This window comes from Lynx rufus, unplaced genomic scaffold (genome assembly GCF_022079265.1).
Source record: "Lynx rufus isolate CCGP_SWC_20201006 ecotype Redwood Valley unplaced genomic scaffold, mLynRuf1.p SCAF_4, whole genome shotgun sequence".
Lineage (NCBI taxonomy): Eukaryota > Metazoa > Chordata > Mammalia > Carnivora > Felidae > Lynx > Lynx rufus.
In genome coordinates this window covers 128103373-128126815 of record NW_025814856.1, presented here as the reverse complement: position 1 = coordinate 128126815, position 23443 = coordinate 128103373, and the positions used below count along the sequence as shown (strand labels likewise).

General features: G+C 38.5%; 1 protein-coding gene across 2 annotated transcripts in view; it reads left to right on the top strand.

Moving 5' to 3' along the window:
- ELMO1 (engulfment and cell motility 1) overlaps positions 1-23443 on the top strand; it is a 532635-nt gene that overhangs the window by 178350 nt on the left and 330842 nt on the right. For both annotated transcript variants that reach the window (XM_047095403.1, XM_047095404.1), the window contains exons 8-10: positions 8510-8609; positions 15521-15672; positions 17788-17866. In XM_047095403.1, the coding sequence (XP_046951359.1) occupies positions 8510-8609; positions 15521-15672; positions 17788-17866 (331 nt within the window). The remainder of the gene's footprint in view (positions 1-8509; positions 8610-15520; positions 15673-17787; positions 17867-23443) is intronic.

The window sequence follows — 23443 nt, the reverse complement described above, 5'->3', positions numbered from 1 at the left end:
CCAGAGAAAAACAACTTACTACATTAAGAGAGTAAGAATAAGAATGAGAACTGATTTCTCATTAGAAATAGTGGAGGCCAGAGAGCAATATTTTAGAAGTGTAAAAAAAACAAAAAAACAAAAAACAAAAAAAACCCCACACAAACCAAACCAAAAACAAAGAAAACCCCACAAAAAACAAAAAACTTGTCAAACCAGAATTCTTATCTAGTAAAACTATCTTCTGAAAATGAAAGTGAAATAGAAACACTTTTAGATAAAAGAAAACTAAGATAGTTCATCAGCAGGCATACACTACAGGAAATATGGAGGAAGTTCTCCAGCCTGAAGGGACATGCATTAGATAGAAATTGGCTCTACAGGAAGGAGTGAGCAACACTGGAAATTGTTGATATGTGGGTAACTAGAAAAGACAAAATACAGTTTTGTCTTTAAAATTTCTCATATTTATTTACATTTGTAAAAATGTTTATTTATTTTTGAGAGAGAGAGAGAGAAGCAGAGAGAAAAAGACACAGGATCTGAAGCAGGCTTCAGGCTCCGAGCTGTCAGCACAGAGCCCGACACGGGGCTGGAAGTCAGGAACCGTGAGATCGTGACCTGAGACAAAGTCTGATGCTTAACTGACTGAGCCACCCAGGTGGCCCTCATATTTCTTTAAAAGGCATATGGCCATACAAAGCTAAAAGAAGTATAATGCAAAATCCAATAGAGGAATTAAAAGGGACTATAAAAAATATTTGCAGAAAAGAAGGTAAGGAAAGAGAAACAGAACAAAACACAGCTGAGACAAACAGAAAACAGATGATAAATTGATTGGCCTAAACCTAATCATATCAATAATTAAATTAAATTTAAATGGACTAATCACTGCAATTAAAATATTTCAGATCATATTTGAAAAAGCATGACCCAGCTATGTGCCATTTATAAGAAATGTATTATAAATACAAAGGTGCATGTAGTTCAAAACTTGAAAATACATACATGTAAATGTGAATAATAATAAATTTTTTTTTACATTTATTTATTTTTGAGAGACATTGGGACAGAGCGTGAGTGGGGGAGGGGCAGAGAGAGAAGGAGAAACAGAATCTGAGGCAGGCTCCAGGCTCTGAGCAAGCATTCAGCACAGAGCCCGACACGGGGTTCGAACCCACAAACTGTGAGATCATGACCTGAGTCGAACGCTTAACTGATTGAGTCACCCAGGTGCCCCAAATGCGAATAATAATAAAACTTAGTTGTTTTATCAGTAGCGGACAAAATAACAATTCAAGACAATATTTTGTCAGAGATAAAAATAATTCATAATAAAACATGGTTGCGTTATTAGGAATACATAAAAGTGTTAAATGTTTATGTACCTAATATAAGATTTCAAAATACATGAAGCAAAAAGTGACAGCTAAAGGGAAAAATAGACAAATCCGTGGGGCACCTGGGTGGTGCCCCAGCTAAGTCGGTTGAGCATCCGACTTCAGCTCAGGTCATGATCTCACAGTCCATGAATTCGAGCCTCATGTTGGGCTCTGTGCTGACAGCTCAGAGCCTGGGGCCTGCTTCCGATTCTGTGTCTCCCTCTCTCTCTGCCCCTCCCCCACTGGTGCTCTGCCTTTCTTTGTCTCTCAAAAATTTAAAAAAAAAAAAAAAAGACAAATCCTTAACAATAGTTGGAGATTTTAACACTGTCTTCTCATTGATAGGAAAACTGGCAAAATCAGTAAGGGTAGACAAGATTCGACCAACATTGTAAAATATCTTGGGTCACCATTTATATAGAGAGCATCACATTCAACAACAGCAGAATACATATTCTTTTCAGTGTATGTGTAATGTTCACCAAACAGACCATATACTATGCTGTAAAAAGTCTCAAGAATTTTCAAATGATTGAAATTATACAGATTACATTCTTTGACCACAAGGAAATTATATTTTAAATCAGGAACAATAAATTTGCAGAAAAGCCTCAGATGTTTGGAAATTAAAAGACATACTTCTTTAATACCCAGGAGTCAAGGAATGCACCCAGGTGAAATTGCAGTATATTTTTAACTGAATGATAATAAAATATAATATAGCAAAACAAAATTTGTGGATGCAGCTAAAGCAGTGTGTAGAGGGGAATTATATCCTTAAGTGCTTATGTTGGAAAAGAAGAATGGTCAAGAAAAATCAGTGATCTAAGTTTCTACCTTAAAAAGGTAGAATAAATAAGTGTGAATTTCGTAAGTGGGAGGAGGGAATAAAAGGAGTAACTATCCGTGAAATAGAAAACACATAAATAATAGAGAAAATTAAAACTAGAACAGATTATTTGAAAATATTTAGTAGGAAAAAAGAAGAGAAAAATCCAATTGTCAATACTAGGAATAAAAGAGGGAATATCACTACAGAATACACTGAAAATTAAAGGGAAATAAAAGAATGTTATGAATAACTTTATGCTAATAAATTTTAATCTTTAGATACCAAATGTGCCAGCTAATGAGACTAATGAACACTGGTGCAAAAATCCCCGGCAGCATGTTAACAAATATAATCAAATGATATATAAAAAGGATAATACATTGTGGCCAGTGAAAGTTTATCCCAGAAATCACTCAATGTTTGAAAAGCAGTCACTGTGATTCAGTGTTTAGTAAAACAAAGGAGAGGGCTTAAAGAGAAAAATGATCTTAATAGATACAGAAAATAATTCATAGATACAGCAAAAGCACTTCATAAAATCCAGCATCCATTCATAAAAATTCTTAGCAATCTAGGAATAGAGAGAACTTCCTCAACCTGATAATGAGCATCTACTAAAAAACAAACAAACAAACAAAAAAACACATCATACTTAATGTTGGCATACTGAATTCCTTCTAACTTCTGCCCTTTTAAAGATTGGGAATAAAGCAAATGTGTTTGCTTTTTGCACTTCTGTTACATTGTGTTGGAGTTTTTAGCTATAGCAATAAATCAAGAAAGAAAGAAAAGACATAATAATCGTAAAGGAAGAAGTAAAACCATAGAAGACATGATTATCTGTGTAGAAAATTGTAAATCTATAAAGAAAGTCTTAGATCTCATAATTGAATTTAGCAAGGTTTCAGGATACAGCATCAGTGTATAAAAGTGATGTATAGGTATGCATTAATAGCCAAATGAAATTTTGAAAATTTCTATTTACAAAGTGGCAAAAATTATAAAATTTTTAGGAATAAATTTAACAAGAGACATGTAGCATCTCTTCACTGACAAATACATGACTGAAAGAAATTGAAGGCCTAAATAAGTAGAGAATATACCGTTTCTTGGAAGACACACACATTGTTAGGATAGCAGTTCTCTCCAAATTAATCTGTAAGTTCAGTGCAATATTATTTTTTTAAAAAGAAATTGCAAACCAATCTTAAAATTTAAAGGAAATGTTTAGGACCTAGAGTAGCCAAAATAGTTTTGAAAAAACAACAAAGATGAACCAAGTTGGAGGATTTCATTAACTGACTTCAAGACTCACTATAAAGTTATTAACACAGTGTGATATTGGTATAAGGGGAAAGACAGATCAAAGAAATAGAATGGATTCCAGAATTGATCCACAGTTAAATTTTTACCAAAGGAGTGAAAAGAACGTTGGCACATTCATGCTATGATCTGAAGGCCAAGGGAATGTCTACAGGGTGATTTATAAATTTATAATCTTTTATGTATATACTTTTTACCACATATAAAAAAAAAACATTTGGAGAAATTCAAAGGGCAGGACAGAACTATATTCATTAACTTTGGGAATTAAGGATATATTGAGTATGACTTACCAAAAACTTTAAAAGTGGCCTTTACTTGCATCTCTTCTCCACTTCTGCCTGGCACCCAATCAAAACATTTGGAAGCACTGTTCTTTTATAAATTTAGCAGCTTAAATTGAAATGCTTCAAGATTGGCTGAATTTTGTTGGAATGAAGATGGTCTCTACTGAGTTGATGAGAAACATTTAGTTGAATCATTCCAGCACACATGGTGTGTTGGCTGTGACATAGCTCTCGACCAGCATGTAGTTTGCAGTCGGCTTAATCTGTGGCAGTCAGTACTGCAAAATCTTTAGCTTAGCACTTTATAAAAAACAAATAAACCAAACAAATAAAAGTGCTTCTGCACGTGCCATGTGCTTGCTTTATATTTGTAACCCTTTTAGCCTTGATCTTGTGCACGTGGCATTGATTTCAGAGCCTTGGCTCCTGCCTTCTCTCCTTGGAGCGTAAGTCAAGTCCTCTAGGAGTGAGACTAAACATCTATGTCAGGGTTCAATAAGAGCTTTTATACCTGCATCATTTGAAATTAGGTGATTGAGTTCCTTGATTTGGAATGTAATAAAATTTTAGGATGGCCATCTTCTCCTTGCAACTGAGGGTTTGAAGTTGAATTTTAAAAAAATTCTCCTTCAAAAAAAAATCCTCCCTCATGGAAACCTAGTATGCCATCCAGCAACCAGTCGTAATGAATTATATTTATGTTATATATGCACTATATATATGCTATATTATATTTGCATGTGTATATATATTTTTATATTGTAATACATAACATGTATAAATATATCTAATAACATACATATGTTATATAGAATATATTAAATAGAATATATATGTTCTGTTCTATAGTATAACCGACTATATATGGTCTAAAAATATATAGAATATGTTAGATATATAGAATATATAGAATATATTCTATAGATATTCTATATATTTTATATAAAAATATATAAAATATATAGAATATCTATAGAATATATAGAATATGTTAAAATATATGATGTGTATAAATAAAATGTTATTAGATAATATTTCTACAAAATATGAATATCAATAATATAACATGTATATAAAGTGTTATTAGATGGACCAAGGGAGCGATCCCTGCCATGGACACCTTGGTGTGTGATACGAAAGAAGCTTCTCTCACTTACCAACCGTTCACACTAATGGAAACTACAAAGCACATAAAGGCCTATCGCAGTGGCAGAAATGGTGCTCCACCTCCTTAACAACCATGGAGATTAAAATCCTGGCCCCAAAAGCAGATTGGAGATTTGAAAACCAAATGATACACTTTCTCTCCGTCTTTTCTCTCAAGTCCTTGCAGCCTGTCTGAGAAGTCTGTGGGCAGAGTTCTAGAGCATTGGAGGAAGCAGGACAATCCTAGATGTTACTTAGGCCACTTGGATTATGGGTCCATTGAGCAGGGGACAGAGTCATTTTTCCTTCAGATAATTAGAGAGCATAAATATAATTTATTTCTTGTTTCTAAGGCAGTTAAGGAAGACTAACACTATCTCTATTCTCAGCCTCAACTAGCTCCAGGGAATATAAAGACAAGTTTGATTCCAAGAGTGTGTGCTTTCCTGTGTCACTGCCTGTCCCACTGCTCATGCTGTTAGTGACAACAGTGAGGCAGTGTTTTGCCTGTATGGAGGCCATGGGTGCCGTTCTCCAATGTCATGTATATGGGGACTTTGAGTGGTTGAGATCTTTTAACATGCCAGGTATAAGCAAATGGCAACTATTATATGTTTGTTTTCCGCTCTTTTAAGTAAAAAGGAAAATAAATTAGCAAATAGTGTTTACTGATAATGATACGGTAAATAATACATTAGCTAATATTGTTTACTAATACTATACATTATTATGTAATAATGTTTTCACAGTAATACTGATACCAACATACTCTATTAATAAATCTTGCTAATTGTTTTTATACCTGGCTCTCTTATTTTCCTGATGCAATTTACTTTTTTTTTTTAATTTCACTCAAGTTAATGTCTGGATTTTGTCATTCATTGTCTGTAGAATGAGTCATTTCTGGAATTCTTTTTTAAAATTTGACCTTTCTCCTCTTTTTAACACGTTTTTCATCCCTCTACTTTTTTTTTTTTTTTGGTTCTGTCCTTCAAGTAAGTTTGAGTTTTCTGGTTTGGGACTTATTTTGGGGGGCACGCCATGTAAGGGGCCCCTGTAAGATTAGTATTGCCAGTCTGTGAGTCAGAGAAGCCTTTGAAAAAAAGTATTTCTGGCCTGCATGGGTTGGCTTTCCTTGCGTTCCACCCCCCCCTCAACCCTGGCTCCAAGGACAGAGAATATTTGAAGGCAAACATTTGAAGATCATGGGCTTTGCTTATCTTTCTAGAAGATCACTTTTGCATGATGATCATAGCTAACACTCACATGTTGCTATATATATACACCACACACTGTTCGAAGAGCTTAAAGTGTGGTAGCTTGTTCTATTTCCCCAGAAATCCTGAGTGATCACCACCACCACCACCACCACTGATTTTTTTTTTTTAATAAAGAGCGTGCATGAGCAGAGAGAGGGGAAGAGGGAGAAAGAGAGCGAGAGTGAGAGAGAGAGAGAGAGAGAGAGAGAGAGAGAGAGAGAGAGAATCTCAGTCAGGTTCCATGCTCAGTCCAGAGCCCAACATGAGGCTTGATCTTATGAACCATGAGATCATGACCTGAGCTGAAATCAAGAGTTGGATGCTTAACTGACTGAGCCACCTAGATGCCCCACCACCATCATTTTTAATAAATGAGGAAACTGAGGCACAGAATGTATCAGTAGCTTGCCCACTTAGAATTGGAGGGGAAAACTGCTATCTGACTCCTGAATCTGCACACATAATCATTTTTGTCTATTTTTATCTGTTGCATCTCATCATCTCTGATCTCTGGGAGCTTTGGATCATGGTCTTCTGAGAGCCGTTGCCTCTTCTGTAGGTTTCTTTCTTGCATCACAGCTTGGAAAGTGATGCAGAATTCCCAAGGCCATTACTGAGGCTGGGCTGAGAGAACTGGGAGGAAGGGAAATTATGAAGCCATTTTACTTTTTTTTTTAACGTTTATTTATTTCTGAGACAGAGAGAGACAGACATGAGTGGGGGAGGGGCAGAGAGAGAGGGAGACACAGAATCAGAAGCAGGCTCCAGGCTCTGAGCTGTCAGCACAGAGCCCAAAGTGGGGCTCGAAATCACAAACCGTGAGATCATGACCTGAGCCAAAGTCGGTTGCTCAACCGACTGAGCCACCCAGGGGCCCCATATGAAGCCGTTTTAAAAGAAACATCAGCCTCAGGCACCTGGGTGACCCAGTTGGTTAGGCATCCGACTCTTGGTTGCAGCTCAGGTCATGATCTTCTAGTTTGTGGGTTGAAGCCCCGCGCTGGGCTCTGCGCTGACATTGTGGAAGCTGCTTGGGATTCTCTCTCTCCCTTTCTCTCTGCCTCTCCCCTGCTTGCTCTCTCTGTCTATCAAAATACATACATACATACATACATACATACATACATACATAAACAAACAAAAAAGAAACACGAGCCTGTTTTCTATACTATTAACTGAGAATAGATGGGAAAATTCAATCTAAACATTCTATGAGACTTTGTAGTGTAGCAATTGTACATATGAGTTTACAGATTCAAATTCTGAACTATATTTTTTAAAAAGCACATGAATCTGTGAGGTTGCATAGTATGCAGAAATCCTGATGGGCATAATTCAATGTACTTGAAGACAGTACTTATCTTGAGAGTTAACGTTTATTATGATGATGATTTACAGTAGAGGTGAGTTTCTCTAAAAGATTCTGAGTGTCTGTTGAGCGTGGTTTTGAACGCATTAGAAACTAGGATATTGTCTGATAAGGGTCATGGGTGGAACTGTTTGTCTCATATCTGTTTTGATTTCTAACTCAAACATTAGACCCTTCCTATAGCCTTCCAAATCACAGCAAGTCTATAGCAAACAGTCATTATTTCTACAGATATTCTATAAAGACTATTAATAAAATGCTGTCCAGGGTAACAGAAATGAATATGCTTACTTACATATATATTTGTACCTATGTGTTTGTGTGTGTGTCTGCACTGACACACACACACACTCTCTCTCTCTCTCTCTCTCACACACACACACACACACACACACACACACACACACAGACCACTCAAATCCTGTGCAAAGTGCTAATACTCTTAATAGAATCATTTCTAATTATTAGATACCGTGAATAATAAAAGAAGCACATTGCCCTCTCTTGGTTACTCTAACTTTCATTTGCTGAAAAGCTTTTCTTTAAGTTATCATTTACTGAATGCTTATATACTACACATGTGATTAAGTGCTCTACAAGCAGCCCTGTGATTAAATAGGTATCACTATTCAGTTTTTCAGCTAAGACAGAGGCTCAGAGAGATTTGTGAACTGCCCAGTATGACATAGTTCACCAGAGTGAGAATCTGTGAGAGCCCAGGTCTGTCCCACTGAGGCCCTGGCTTATTCCATAAAACCCACCTTCCTCCTTTCCGTTGACTCACATTTTTTAAGAAGTTTCCTGAGGCCTAGCTGTGTATCTCAATGATCTTTTATAATTCTTCTGTATCCACTTATTTAAAGCTTTCTCACTTGTGTGTCTGTTCTTCTGCTCAGCTCTCCATCTCCATTAATCTTCTCTGTGTTTTCCAGCTTTGGAGACATGCTGTCCTTCACCCTGACAGCCTTTGTTGAGCTGATGGACCATGGAATTGTATCCTGGGATACGTTTTCAGTGGCGTTTATTAAGAAGGTAATGCAGATTGTTTTTTCAGGGCTTAAATTACTTTCATAGATATTTTGCTCTGCTTTGAGGATATGTTATAGTTGTTTCTTATAGTTATTTGTGTAAAAGATAGATGTGGTTGTTGAAAATATTATGCATGTGGGTGTCTGGGCACCTAACTTCTATGTGAAGATGACATTGTCTCCCCACCAGGATCATAAGGGTGTGTATGTGAGAACCCACAGTCAAGGGAAATCAAGGAATCACATTGTTTACACTACAGAAGCAGTCCCTTAGGAGTCCCTGGACAGGATTCAGTTATTCTCAAGACCTAAGTAGAGTTTTTTCTATCCTTTGTCAACCTTCTTTGCCCTCAATCAGGTATTCAGGGAAGGGGAAAGAGGGAAAGCATATTGATTTCCTGCATACCTGGGTTTGAAGCAGGGATATAAGAGAAGGAGGTGTGCTTGGGTCCATGCTTCTTAAGTCAAGCTCACTTGTAATCATGGTGCAGTAAATGTCTCTGGGATTGATTTCTCCTTCTTTAGGAGGAAGGTAATGAAGGGATGGGCAAGGTGGACTTGGTGTGGGAACAGAGGGCAGAAGAGCCCCCGCCGTTCCCTGAAGGGAAGGGGGCACTGTTCCCTTATAAATTTACTTTATAAGTATAGATTTCTGGGAAGGGTTATGTAAAATAAAGAATTTCAGAGAATCTGTGCAAAAGCTGGAAAGTCAAAGCAAAATCCAGAAGAGTCACTTGAATTTTTTAAACCTTGTTATTTTAATCCATGTTGAAATCATGGTAGACTTACAGAAAAATTGTAAAAAACAGTACAGAATGTCCCCAAATGCCCTTCATGCAGCTTCCCCTAGGTTAACATTTTGCATAGTGATGGTACAGTTACCAAACTAGGAAATTAACAGTGGTACTATTACCATTATTTGATTTCACCATTTCTTCTACTAATGTCCTTTATCTGTCTAAGGGCCTGACCCAGGATCCCACATTGCACTTAGCTGTCATGTCTCCTTAGAGTCTTCTGATCGACAGTTCCTCAGTTTTTCCTGGTCTTTCATGACAGAAAGTTTTGAAGACTACTGGTCAGTTATTTTGTAGAGTGTCCCTTATTTGGGATTTGTTTGGTATTTGATGGTTAAATTAAGGTTATGCACTTTTGGCAGGAATGCCAGAGAAGTAGTGTCATACCTTTCTCACTCAGCACATTGTATCGGGGTACATGATGTCGACATGTGTTATTAATGGTGGTGTTGACCTTGGTTACATGGTTGAGGTGGTATCTGCTGGGTCCACTCACCGTGAAGTTCTTTTCCTTTTGAAGTTAATCAGTAGCTTCTGGGAGATACTGCCTTGAATCAAAGGGCACAGAAAAGCCCCTAGATTTTCAAATGAGGGTGTTGGAATTGGGTGCCCCAGAGATCGAATGCTTACATGATACATATTTATTTCAGACAAGAGCTGATTGAGAACCAGGGCCTTCTCAACAGACCTCTGAATTCTCTTCCCTTATGTAAGGGCATAAAGCCAAAGGAGATGATTAATGGGAACTACTAGAAGAGGAAGCCTCAGTCAGTGGTACGAAATGCTAAAAAGAAAAGAAACGATTGTAGATGAGAAAGCCAAGGAAACGTAAGCAGTGAATGATGAATGTGAAGAACAAATTGCTGTGTTCTGTCTTTCTAGGATAAAAGTTCTAGAGAAGTAAGTTCAAATCTGAAGATACTGGGTTTTGTGGATTTTTTATACTTAACAAAAATGTTAACTCATACTGGATTATGGCAGGCCTTTCTCTCCTACATCCAAATTGCCTTGCTTGTCTGTTGTTAGAGCCTCTTTTGCTCTAAAAACGTGCTGTTCTGAATGCAAATTCCTTGAGGTTGTATTGTGCTTTCATCCACATTATCTCTTTTGATCTCCAGAAATCCTTTCCAGAACAGAACAGACTGTCTTGCTATTACTGGTCAGGAGGGGAGGATACAATGTCTTGGGGATGTTAAGTGATGTCATAGGGAGTGGAGTGTCACTGGTCCCATGGTTAAGGGCTTCTTCCCCTCATGCTATACACCTGTGCTTTCAAATGGTGGGAAAAATAGCTTCTGAAGATTGGTTGAACCAGTATCGCCTCTGTTCAGCCCTCCCCAACCTCACTGGTAAGAAGTTAAGTGATTTCTTCTGCTCTCCATTCTCCTTGGATCTTGTGTTTGTCCTTGTGCAAACACTTACCCCATTTTTGTGAATTCTTTGTGTTTTTTTTTTACTGGCTCCCAGTAGACCATGAGTCGTAGGAGGCTGGAACCACAGCTTTCTGCATGACTTTATCCTCAGGGCCTGGCACAGAGGAAGACCATAATACCTTTGTGTGAAATGAATGAATGAAACTTGTTTTGGAAGAATTTTTTTTAAAACTCTAGAACTTGAAGAAAAGAAGGAGTATAGTAACACCGTATTTAACTCTATTTCAAGTAAAATTTCAGTTGTGAATGGACAGGGATTTGAAAACTTTTTCGTTAAATGACGTGAGAAGTGGTTAGAGAGAATAACAATAATTTAATATTCTAATTATGTAAGAAAATGGTTTTCATTCATTGAAATTAAATTAAAAAGTCTAAGGAAGCAAAGACTGCGGTCTTGGCAGTTTGAATAAAAAATTAAATATTTTCTCAAAAGGCAATACATTTAATGGATTTCACATTCTCATTCCTTGCCATTCTCTTTCCTTTGCATTGCTACTTAGATCTCAGTCCCTTATGAGAATCTGAAAAATGGCCATCAGAAAATGACTTTATAATTGGTAGTTTTTGTAAGGTTAACTTTTTTTATTCATTAGCTGGATCAAATTCAGCACTTTCACAACCCAGGAATTGTATGCAGGCAACTGTCTTTTAAATGGAGCTTTATCTCAACAAAACTCATCTAGGAAATGCCCTGACAAAAGATGTTTATCTCTGTGGTCCAGACTTGGCTTCCTATTAATGCCAAATTCATACCACTTTGGAGAAATATTTTTTTCCCTGCCAGCCCGTCTTCTTCTTTATTATCTGTTTTCTTATGTGTGGATGGAGATTCTCGTTTACAAACTTTGTCTGCAATAAATAACATCATTTCATAAATATTTTGAAAGGTAGAATCCCTTGATGACAAAATGTAATGTTGCTTTTTAAAGAGTTGGCTACTTAGGGAGAGGGTAGGAAGTTGGGGAGAAGAAAGAAAGGGAAGAAAAACAAAACAAAAACCTAGAACTTTCTATCTTACCCTTTGGTTTTCCCCTAGCCAAGTATAACATCAGTGCCTTTTCTCAGAAGGGGTGTTTCATACAAATGCTCTTACAGCCTTAGCTCTGAAGGAGGGCCTGGTTCACCCTACATAGTTTTCAGCACCTGGACAGACATCCAGCCAATTCAGTTTGGAGACTCAGTAATTTTTACCTCTTAAAAGACCAGAGAGATTCATGGGCCTGTGCCCAGATAATTTAAAATATGGCAATGGAACTGCGGGCTCTCTGTGGTTCTTTTCAGTTTTGACAGCAGGGAAGAATTTTAAGATCTCGCCCTAAGTTATTCTAAGAAGTGTTTATGTGATTTTAATAGTTTATATCTTTGATGCATGCACTGTGATGCCCCTTAGCCTTTTAGAAGCCACGCAAATACTCCTCCGTATTATTTAGGTAACATTTAAAAATGAATGCAAGCATGTGGAGGTAGTATATATAATTATTGTTAACTCTTCTTACCTCTTCTTTCTTACAGTACAGACCTACTTTCACACAGCTGTGCTTTGGCTTAGGGCTGGCTCACCTGTGTGGGCCAAAAGTACAGTAATGGAGCCAGAAGTAATCTAAAGGCAAAGAAAGTCATTGTTTCTTTGGGGGTGGGCAAGAGAAATTAAAAACTTAACCAGAAAATCTTTACTGTTCCGTAACTATACTAAGATCTATAGTTATTTAAAATAGACATAGAGAATAACGCTTGTATTTTGACGAATTTGTACATGCCCTAATAAGGAGCCTGTCTACAGTCATTATGTTTGTTCAGTCAGCCCTGATGCCTTGGTTATTGGTACTTATTAGATGGAAAGATTGGGTCATTTAAATGGCTGGTTAGAACCACTGACAGATAAAGGCAAAAGGTGGCAGTTAGTTTAAAAAAGCCACTAGTATTTTAGTACTACAAAATACTAGTACAAGTATTTTCACGTTCTCAAGCCACAGACTTGTACATAGATTTCTAACGATCTGCATGCCTGCTGTCTGCGAGGCAGGACTCAGCTAAGTGTGTTACACAGAATGCTCCTTTTGTAAGCTGCATTAGGATTGCTGAAATGATAGGTTCCATATCTCACAAAAGAGGTGAAGTATAGAAAAGATTAATTTTTAAGAATATTTTGATGAAGGTAAGGGGTTAGTTTTATGGGAGAGAAATTGATAGAAATGGCAAAGGGAAATGGAATATGTATATGGAATTCAAATATGCCTGAATTAGAGCAGAGAACACAAACTCTTGTACAACATTTGAGCAAGCCCCCTGGGACCATGACGGCCAATAATGTGTAGGAAACTTTAAAAGAAGGTATAGTTTGTATCAGAAAATATTGAGAGTTCTGGTTGGATATTTTGAGAAAGGAAATGTTACCAAAAGGATATTTATGGAAATAGAGGATAAATGTGTATTAGAGGGGAATCTTGAACATAAAGGAAAGTGAAGATGCAGTCTTAGTAATCCAAGAATGAGTTGGCCCCTGGGCCGATGTTGTGCATGTACAACTGAACGCGTATCAAAGGGGAGACATCGTAAAATGTGTTCGTAGTGATAGAAAATAGGGGACTGGAATTATAATCGCTAATGATTATGGCAAACTTGGAAAAAGGTGATAATTGAGAAAGGAGGATTAAGAAGACAATGAGATTGGTTTTCACACCTTTTAATTTAGGCTTTGTTGGAATATCTACTTGGAGTTATACTTTTGGATGCCAAGAATAAGCAATTAATGTACTTCATAGTAAATGCCTTTTTATTTTTCTGTCTTTGCTAGACTATAACGTCCTCGAAATTAAAAAATCATGTGGGTTTTGCTCATTTACCTATTTCCAGATCTTAGGACAGCGTAAGCCTCTTTTATGGCACACAATCCATACTAGTACTTGAATAAGTGAGAAGAGTGTGTGGAAGCTACAAGGTAGGGGGGCAGGTATTGACAGTAGGCTCTCAGGTGGAAGCTTCTCCAGGAAGTCTTAAAGGTGCATCCAAATTTACTAAATGGGGGCAAGAAAAGGAGCATGGAAGGTGGAGAGATAGTGCTGAGAAAAATCAGAAGTACTGTCAACAAATTTATTTGTGAGTTCTTCAGGTTTTTTTTTTTTTTTTAATTGAGTACCAGGAATTATGCTGGGATAATGAAAAATGGTTGAGGTGGTGTTGGTGAAGAAGTCAAGGAATTGACATTCTGTTTAGAGGAGGTCTAAGTGAAGTATTAAACCGTGGGCTCAGGATGAGGGTAATTGGATTTTTGTCAGAAAAAGATGGCCTTAGCTTGGTAGATTTGACAGAGTGGAGCAGACTGTGAGGATTAAGGCAAAGGCTTGCCAGGGACAGTAAACACATTGGAGAAGTTTATTAGCCATGAAAGGAGCTGAAGCAGTCTTTTGAGAATCTTAAAATTTTCATACTCTTCCTGCGCTTTATGCTATAAAATAATAGCTTTCTGGAATATAAAGCCATAACATTGCCATACTATACTTCTTCATGTCATTTATTTGCCACCCCTGAGATCCAGATGTATCTGGGGCCAGAGAGGGTATTGGTATCTGTATCCACTACCCTTACTTCCACCAGGGAGTCATTAGCTAGAAACAGTGGAGACGGTAACTGTGGTTGCCATGGGCACCTTTGCGTTTAATCTTGTACAAGGATGGAGAGGGGATGAGGAGAAGGGGTCAATGGGACAGCAGAAAGGAAGAAATTAGTGCCAATGGGGGGAAGCAGCAAGTGTCGATTTGTCATGGAACCAAATTATTTAGCTTTTAAGAAAGTAGTCATTATGTTGATATAATAACAGCCTTTTAGTGTGAGTTGTCAACAGACAGGAATAACTTTTAATGAGACCTCTAAAATAAAACCTTTATGGTACCCATGTGTTTGGGTTACTGTGATCCATTATTCTAACCCTTATTTTACTTCCCTCTTACATTGTGATTTATTGTGTTTGAGGCCTTAGTGATTCATTCCTTAGGGAATATATTTTAGTGCTTAAGCTATTATTTTAACTTTTAGCACTGCTCATTTAAATGTTCTCCTGTTTGCTAAATTTGAGATGAAAGGAATGTATTTTAACCATAAGAAATTGGAAGAATGGGGGAAAGAGTGTTTCATTGTTGAATAATGAGGAGCGTAGCCAGTGCCTAAGAAGTTGCCAGTTGGATTGTGTTGACAAGTGTGATTTGTGTGAATCCCTTAAGAATATAACCAGGGTCATAATATGAACATAAAAATCATGAATCGTGTGGGTGAAGGAGTAGCCTGGGAATGGAAGGAAATGGCTATTAGTATATGTTGAAATTACTGTCTCAAAGAAACACAGGAGTCCTCACAATGTATGTGTTGAAATCATCTGCCTCTGAAAGCTAAAACCCAGAAGAAAAATCCCAGAAAAACCAGAAAATAATTCTTTGAAGCTGTCTCCTTTTTAAAGTTGCTTATTATTGAATTATAGAAATAAGATATAAATATTGCTTTGTAATATGTAATATGAGCAATCATCGCTGACTTGATGTGTTCCTTACTATCCTGCTGTAATTCTAGATACTTTTCATCCTCTGTGTCTGGTGTTTCTTAAGTGAGCTCCTAATTTCCTTAGTTTGCTCCCTTCTGGACTTCTATGCTCTGTTTACCTCAAGTAGTCAATTGTGTCCTTCTTGGATTTTCAGATAGCAAGTTTTGTCAACAAATCGGGCATGGACATCTCAATCCTGCAACGGTCCTTGGCCATTTTGGAGTCAATGGTGCTCAATAGCCATGACCTCTACCAGAAGGTGGCTCAGGAGATCACTATTGGACAACTTATCCCACATCTTCAAGGGTAAGCATACCACTGCCACCCCCTCCATGAGGAGGGGAAATGGTTCTGGTAGACAGCCACTATGGAGCTCTGGGAAACACTTTGGATTGGTTTGATTAAATAGGCAGAAAAGGAATCTTGATTTGACATATAGGCACACCGTGTACCAGACCCATCCCCCATCACACTGAAATGGCACAGTGACTTGCCTGTGGAGTGGAGCGGTGGGGGTGGGTGGGGGGGCATGCCTGTCCCCAGTACCTGCCTCTTCATAGGCAGTCAGTTTTGATGAATGTGGTAGAATTTTACTTTTAACGAGGCCTAATAGGACAATTTGCTCTCTTGAGTTCTCAACAGTATCTTTCCTTAGTCATTAAAAATAGTGTTTTCTGTGATGAGTATTTTCATAGATAATTGGGAATTTTTAAAGGTAGGCTTCTTTCTTAGGCTCAAGGTGATTACAGTGACCTTCAGTTTTGTATTTTGTAACGTATGTGTTTTATCTCTAGCGGCTTGAGCTCTAAGATGAGGCCCTGAACAGCCTGTAGGCTTTCCCTTCTCTCTACTCTTAGGTAGTTAGTAAGATTGCCTCTGAGAAGCCCCCCCTGTACAATGCTACTTTATAAATTAACCTATTTGGAGTTGCAGGTGGCAACAAACCCCCTGAGGTAGCTTACACAAGACCGGGGGTTTACTGAAAGAATACTGGTACGCTTTCTAGAACCCAGGAATGACTTAAGTAGCTAAGCCTTGACAAGGATAGAAACTATGGCCTCCTCGGAGTCCTCACAACAGGCCTTTTCTCTTGTGTTTTGGTTGGCACTAAAGTGACTTGGCTCCCAGTAAGTACCACCCCTGGTCTCTCAGGACACATTTGCCAGTTCTCAAGAGGAAATCTGATTGGCCTTTTGGGGTTCGGAATGCAGGCTGGGGCTGTGAGGGAATGTTCATTAGTTCTCAATATGCCAAAAATGTTACCTGTTATGTTTATAATGTAAACTACCAAAGTGCATTAGATGTTTCTTTCATTTGGAAGGGGGGATGGTGACCAGGATGTAATAAGATTTTAAGTCGCACAAGCTATGGATTGTGGCCTCAGGGAAAATGAGCACATGATGATTGTGTGCAAAATGATGATTTTGTGCAAAACCTGTCTAGAAATAATACCAGTTTCACATTTCCCTGAATGTGAAATGCATTATTTCTATAGTCTGTGTCTTTTCTCTGAATCTCGAGGGCATACTTGAGCATTCACGGTACACTTTGCCAAAGTGGAGAGTTTCTTATTTGGCAAGTGCCATGCTGAGGATTTTATATACATGAACTGATTTTATCCTAAAAGCAACACCTTTAAGAACCTGGGTTCTCACCCAGTGTTACAGATGAGGAGATGGTGTTTTGGGGATACCCCATGAGCTCTTCCAAGGCTACTTTGCCAGCCTGCGGAGCACTGGGCTTTAGATTTCATCCCTCCAAGGGCCGCGTTCTCAACTTTGCTTCTCCCTAAATTATTTCTGAATGTAGCTCTCCGGCTGCTCTTTGTTTGTGCCTTGGGTCCTTCTTGTTTACTCTTTACCATGGAGCTTCCATGAGATTTTTGCTTCATTTGGAATTTGTGACTTCATTTTGGTAAAAAGAAAATTTGTAAACTTAAAAAATAAAAGCCTGTTGTTTTTATTATTTAAAAAGTTTTTATTTTTTAGAATATGTAATATCATTGCCATGGAGACAAAAGTGGTATCCTTTATAATAAGTCCAGGAGTGTAGGGACAGGCAAGTCTGGTCCCTATATACTTCATGCAGCAGACAGAAAATCACACACACACACACACACACACACACGGCCCCTGGGTTCATGTTTTAAGCCTAATAGAGGAGAAGGGGAGAGAGCCGGCTGACCACCTATCCCCAGGGAACAGTGTGTTGTCCAGCTAGCAACAGTAGTTGTACCCCCCACTCTCCCACTGTGTTTCCTGCCTCATGATGATGATTGAAATACATTCTCATTCAGTGACAACTGCATTTTCTAGGCCATGTCTTTTTCTCTCATCTTTTTTTGGGGAGATCACGACCCTTATGATGGTCTGACTCAGAGGTAGCCTGTTCTGACTTTCTGTATTGTTTGTGTCTTTACAGGACAGATCAAGAAATCCAAACCTATACCATTGCAGTGATTAATGCACTTTTCCTGAAGGCTCCTGATGAGAGAAGGCAGGTAAGCTGGATTTCTTTTGTCTTAAGACTGTACCTGGGACTGGCAACTTTTGGGGCAGTGAGTGCCCTTTCCTTCCCATCCTGGGGAGTCCTTGGGCATCCCTGCTGCTCTGCAGCCCGGCTGGCCAGCCTGGGCTCATTCACAGATCCAGTGGGCGCTAGTTTGAGGTGCGCAAGCCCTTGTCTGAGGAAGAACACTCGGAAGGCTCTGGAGGCAGAGTCCTTTCATCAAATGAAACCCAACGTAGAAACTCGAAACATAAAGAGATGAAAGTGTTACTGCTGTGGTGGAAGCAGAGGTAGAAGCCTTGAGATCTTCTGTCATGTCGTTGAATGCTTCCTAGGGCAAGGGAGGTATTTCTTCCTGCCTGCAAGCTGTTCTCCTTTGCCCATGGAGGTTTAAGATGGCAAGGACAGGAGGGAGGACACGCAGATTGCTGCTACTGGTTGAGATAATTGTTCCTATGTCTGGGGAGCTCTTTGCTCCATGACATTTCTGTTGTCCACACATGCATGTGGCGGGGAGGACTTAGCAACACATTTCCCTTCTTCTGTGCAAACAAAGGAAGGGACCCTTCAATGGACCTATGTAAAACCTGTCCTTTGATACTGTCCTTTGTCTGCAGATCTCTGGTTCTTCTGCAGTGAAGTAAAGGATCATTATAGATGGTGCTGTGGAAGAAGTAGAATTTTGCACGTCTTGGAATATAGCTTGCACCTCAAAATCCATTCCTGTTTTTTCCATCAACATAACATATATTGTATTACCTTGGTCACAATTCACTTCATTTAAAAATGGGTTGGAAATATGAGATGTTTCCACCAATAGCAAGTATAGCGGGAGCTCTGTGACAGTTACCACTAAATTGTTTTAGCAGAACTTAGAAGCTAGCATGCTACTGGACATTATGTCAAGAATTTTAGTTTTTAATTTTATTTTTTTTCATTGCCAAGGATGTTAAACCTCAGTGACTAAATGTGAGGGTTTCTGGTTTTTCATTTAGAATCATTTGCTTATTCCTAGGGGGTTCTGTTTGCACAATGAAGGGAGTGGCTTTGTTGTTTCCTGTGTTTGGTTTGGTGCTGGAGCCGGGGGTTGCCTGCCCTCCCTAAGCCTGTGCTCCAGGCTGGATTTTTAAGGGGAGTGTGGCCGGTGGAATCCTAGGTGGCACTGCCCTCTTAATGTCTAAATATAAATTACTGAGCTCATGATAACCTCCAGCAGCCCAGCGAATGGCCTGACAGCTCTCACATATGCAGTCCTGACATAGGCATTGGAAAAGCTTGATCCTTCTACTGGCCAGATCAAGGACACCTGGCAAACTGGTAGCTGAGTGTGGAGTGGGGGTCAAGAAACCTGCTATCTGGTCTGACCTCATGGGCTTCTCCTTTTTCCTGTGGAAGAAGACGTTGGATTTGGGGAAGCAAAAACTCATGCCCACCCTAAGTGCTATGATTTCACTTGGATCCCTAGATCTAAACCTGTGTAAGATGCATACACTTTGCATCTTCCTGGTATACCAAGAGGTACTGTTAATCTTCTCAATTTGTATCAAATGACCATGGAGAAATAGGGAATCAGTTGCCTATTGTACTGACTCCAGAATAATGACACCAATGAAAATATGATGGAATACCAACATAATGTTAGGTTTTGATTTTGTGAATCAAATTTTGTTTTTTGAAAAGTAGGCAATATGAGACTGAGATGACACGGATTGGCAATATATTGCTATAATGATAATAAATCACGAAGGATAGTCTAATAACATTACATAATTTAAGAAAACAGTCCAACTAAGAAAGATAGAGTATATATAATCAAGCCAAAAATTTAGACTGTAATTTAGTCTTTGAAATAAAAACAGCGACAACATAGAAAATTAATTTTGACTTTATAAATTGTGTTGAATTTAAGATGAGTCCGTGACTATTGTTTGTCAAGAAAAGGAATATTTAGATTTTTAATTTAAAAAATGTTTTTCAGTGCATTAAGAGAGAGTTGGCTCTAAAAATATAATTTCAAGTACATGACAAAAAAAGTTTGATGTTATTTCCTGAAGGTTAGTGGAGCCTGTAAAGCAGAAGATCATACTAATTGGGGATATCACTTCAGTTCTATTATATATATTGTTATTGGCTTTTCTTGTGAAAAATTAAATGTTCTGTATTTTGGGGGTAATTAGGAAAATTTACCAAAGCCTGTCATCAATGATAATATTTTGAGAATTTGCCATGTGCCAGGATCAGTGTTCAATGCTTTGTGTCTTATTTCATTGAATTCTCATGTCTTCTGAAAGCCTTATTATTGCCTCTTTACAAATGAGAGTCAGAGGGAGTAAAGAATTTGACCAATTGCTGAGGAGATAAGAGTCACAGCTAGAATCCCAACCTTGACCTTGCTCTTCTCTGCAGAGCATCCCATTGTCAGGGAGGCGTCACCCACCGAATTGTCTCCTGTTTGCTGAGAGAAGAACTCTCTGGAGCCTGAAAGACACAAGCCCATTTTCTCCCTCTAATTAGATTAAAACATAATCTAAACATTTATTTATTGGATTTATAGGAACAGCTTTGTTTGTTTGTTTTAAAGCCTTAGGACATTGGACAGATTCCACTTCAGTGAAAAAATTTTATTTATTTCAACTTCTCCTCCAGACTTTGGGCCAAACACATTGGTAGGACTCCATTAACTTGGTTTTCCTTACTTTTCAAAATGTTTAAAATGAATTCAGATGGATTTTAAACACCTCTTTTTGCTTTTACTGAGGAAAAATACCACCATGGTCAGATATTTTTACTTGTCAGGCAGACTGGAGCGATATTTTTGTTTTGTGTTCATTGAGTGGGCCTGAGAGAGTGCTGGGTTTAGAGGGGGCTGGGGCAGAACCTCCTGCTTTGCCAAGGCCCCCTGGGGGTTTTTGGGGGTGTGGGAGAAGGTGGTGGTACAGGGGAGGGGTCTCTTGCTTCCCCATGCCTCCTGGATGTGGGAGATTCTCCCTGTCTCTGCACAGGAGAAGGGAAGGGGTACTTGTGTGGGGAAGGGGGCTCTTGGGGATGGGAGCAAACGGATCCTTTTCCTTACAACTACATGCCATTATTCATGTTACCATTTTCATGGCATACATGTTGGTGAGGTCCCTTCCAGATTTTTCTGTAAATATTTATGGTTTTCATAGGTATTATTTAAACAAAAACCTTTTTAAAACTTAAAAGATTTGGTGGGAAAATCAGAAAATACAGATTCAAAGGAAGAAGTTTGAATGACACCTCTAATTGCATGCCCCAAGAGAGAACTCTTCCAACTGGTCACACTTTGTGTGGCCCCTCTTCCTGCTTTCTTCTAAGCAAAGCCTCTTCTACATACATGATTTTTTTTCACTACATGCACTGGTTATTTTTTTAACTGCTTTTAAAAATGAAACAGGATTTTGTGAACATGTTTCCATGTTAATACACATATATCCATATTTTTTTATTTTTAAAAATTTTTAATGTTTATTTTTGAGAGAGAGAGATGGAGTGTGAGCAGGGGAGGGGGCAGAGAGAGAGAGAGAGAGGGAGTCACAGAAACTGAAGCAGGCTCCAGGCTCTGAGTGGTCAGCACAGAGCCCAACGCAGGACATGAACCCATGAGCTGCAAGATCATGACCCGAGCCAAAGTCAGATGCTTAACTGACTGAGTCACCCAGGGGCCCCCCTACATCCATATTTATATCTATCTATACTTTTATATCATCTTAACGGTATAAAATATTCTCTATGGACTCTCAAGTTTACTCAGTTTTCTTATATTGAACAACAACAACAACAACAAATCCATGTTGGAGACAAGGATTTTTTATTTTCTCCCTGACCAAGTTTCTGTTCCTTACAAGGGTAGTAGAAAACGTTCTTTCATTTCCAATCATTTATTGTCTACTTTCTGCCAGACATAGTGCTCCAGGCATGGAATACAAAGATGAAAAGGACAGTCTCGGTGCCCTTAAGGTGACCATAGGCTTACAGAAAAAGATAAATAATGTCAACAGATAATTACAACAATTGCTGTAGATACTGGAAATAAATTGTCCTTTTTAACTTATTTAAAATTTCATCAATCAATAGGCTAAAATAGAGAATTTTTTTTTCTTTTTTTGTGTGTGATTAGGCAGTAATTTCATTTTTATAAAAGAAAATAAATTAAAAGAACTGTAGGGTCCTTTGGGTTCTTTGTTTTTCATGTGGTCCAAGAAAAAAAAGTGGACCTTGCTGTTTGCATTAGGAAGCAAGTACTGCCTTCTGTGCGCACCATAGAAAGACAGGTTCTTTCCAGGCTGCTCTTTTACTTGTTTCTGTGTGTGTCATTGTCCTTGCTTTTTTATTCTTAAGAGATTGGAAGGTGATTTGAAACACCTCACAGTATTTATGCACTTTTCTCTGCAATGCAGTGGGTCAGCAGGGGTGTTAAACTAAAGTTGTAACCTCTAACAGAGTCCTCTGAATTTCCATCCCTTCTTCTTTCCTACTTGCTTTCCTTTCTGTGGTGACGATGGCACCATTAGGTTGGTGTAGAGAGCAGTGTTGACATCCTTGATTGTCCTCTGACTGTAAGTCCCCACATTCTGTTTCTGCCCAAGCCTGCTTGCGTGTCCCCCTTGCACTTTCTCCCTGTGTTCTGGGTCCTCCTTGCTTCCTGCAAGTTTATTTTAACCTCGAATGAATTCGTGGTTGTGTGTTTGAATCATAGCTTAGTTTCTTCTCTACTCAGTTAAGAGCAGCAACCCTAAAATCCAGCCCCTCCCTGCCCAAAAAACAACACGCAGGTGTCTTCCTGAATATGAGCAGTATTTTTGTTTTTGAATGTTTGTACCATGGTTGTACCCAACTTTATAATTTCTCCTTACTATCTGTTTCTCAATATTTAGAAAGAGTGTCCATGAATCATTTCTTTTAATAAAGTCACCTGCAATTCCTCTGTGTTAGCCAGGCAGCCCAAAGCCCAAAATACAGCTTGTAGAAATGATGCCTAGCAATGCGGAGTGTGGGCTCTAAGAGCTTCGCATTTGCTCAGATATTTGTCCTTCCCTAAAGAGCTTCTTGGTTCACTTGCATAGATTGTTTTCAAGCCCTGGGCCACTCCCTCTTTGGTTTTGCATAGATTAAGAAGGTTTAGGTCCTTAAAATGATGGTTCTCTACTATGGGGATCTCCTTGGGGGCAGGCGTGTCTCCTAGTGAAACCTCCCTACACATGTATAGTCTAATAAAAGCTGATGAGCCTTTGGAATGGAGAGCCATTGCTCTCCTTTGGAGCATTCACTTTTAATTCAGTACTCAATTTTTCCTGGAAGGTGGAAATTCCTAAAAAAAAGGAGAGGAGAAGTTTGTGGGTGCCAGATTTCCTTCCTCTGCTTTTGGACAAAGCTTTGTTATCAAAACAGAACATTCAAAAAGTCATTTGAATACCACTGCCTGTTGGTGTCTATTCCTTCATAAGAAATACTGCTGATATACAGTTAGGAAGCACACCCAGGATAAAGTCGTTTGGGGCCATGTTGAAATGGATTTTTCTAACCTAAGGTTTTATGTGGGTGTGTTTTC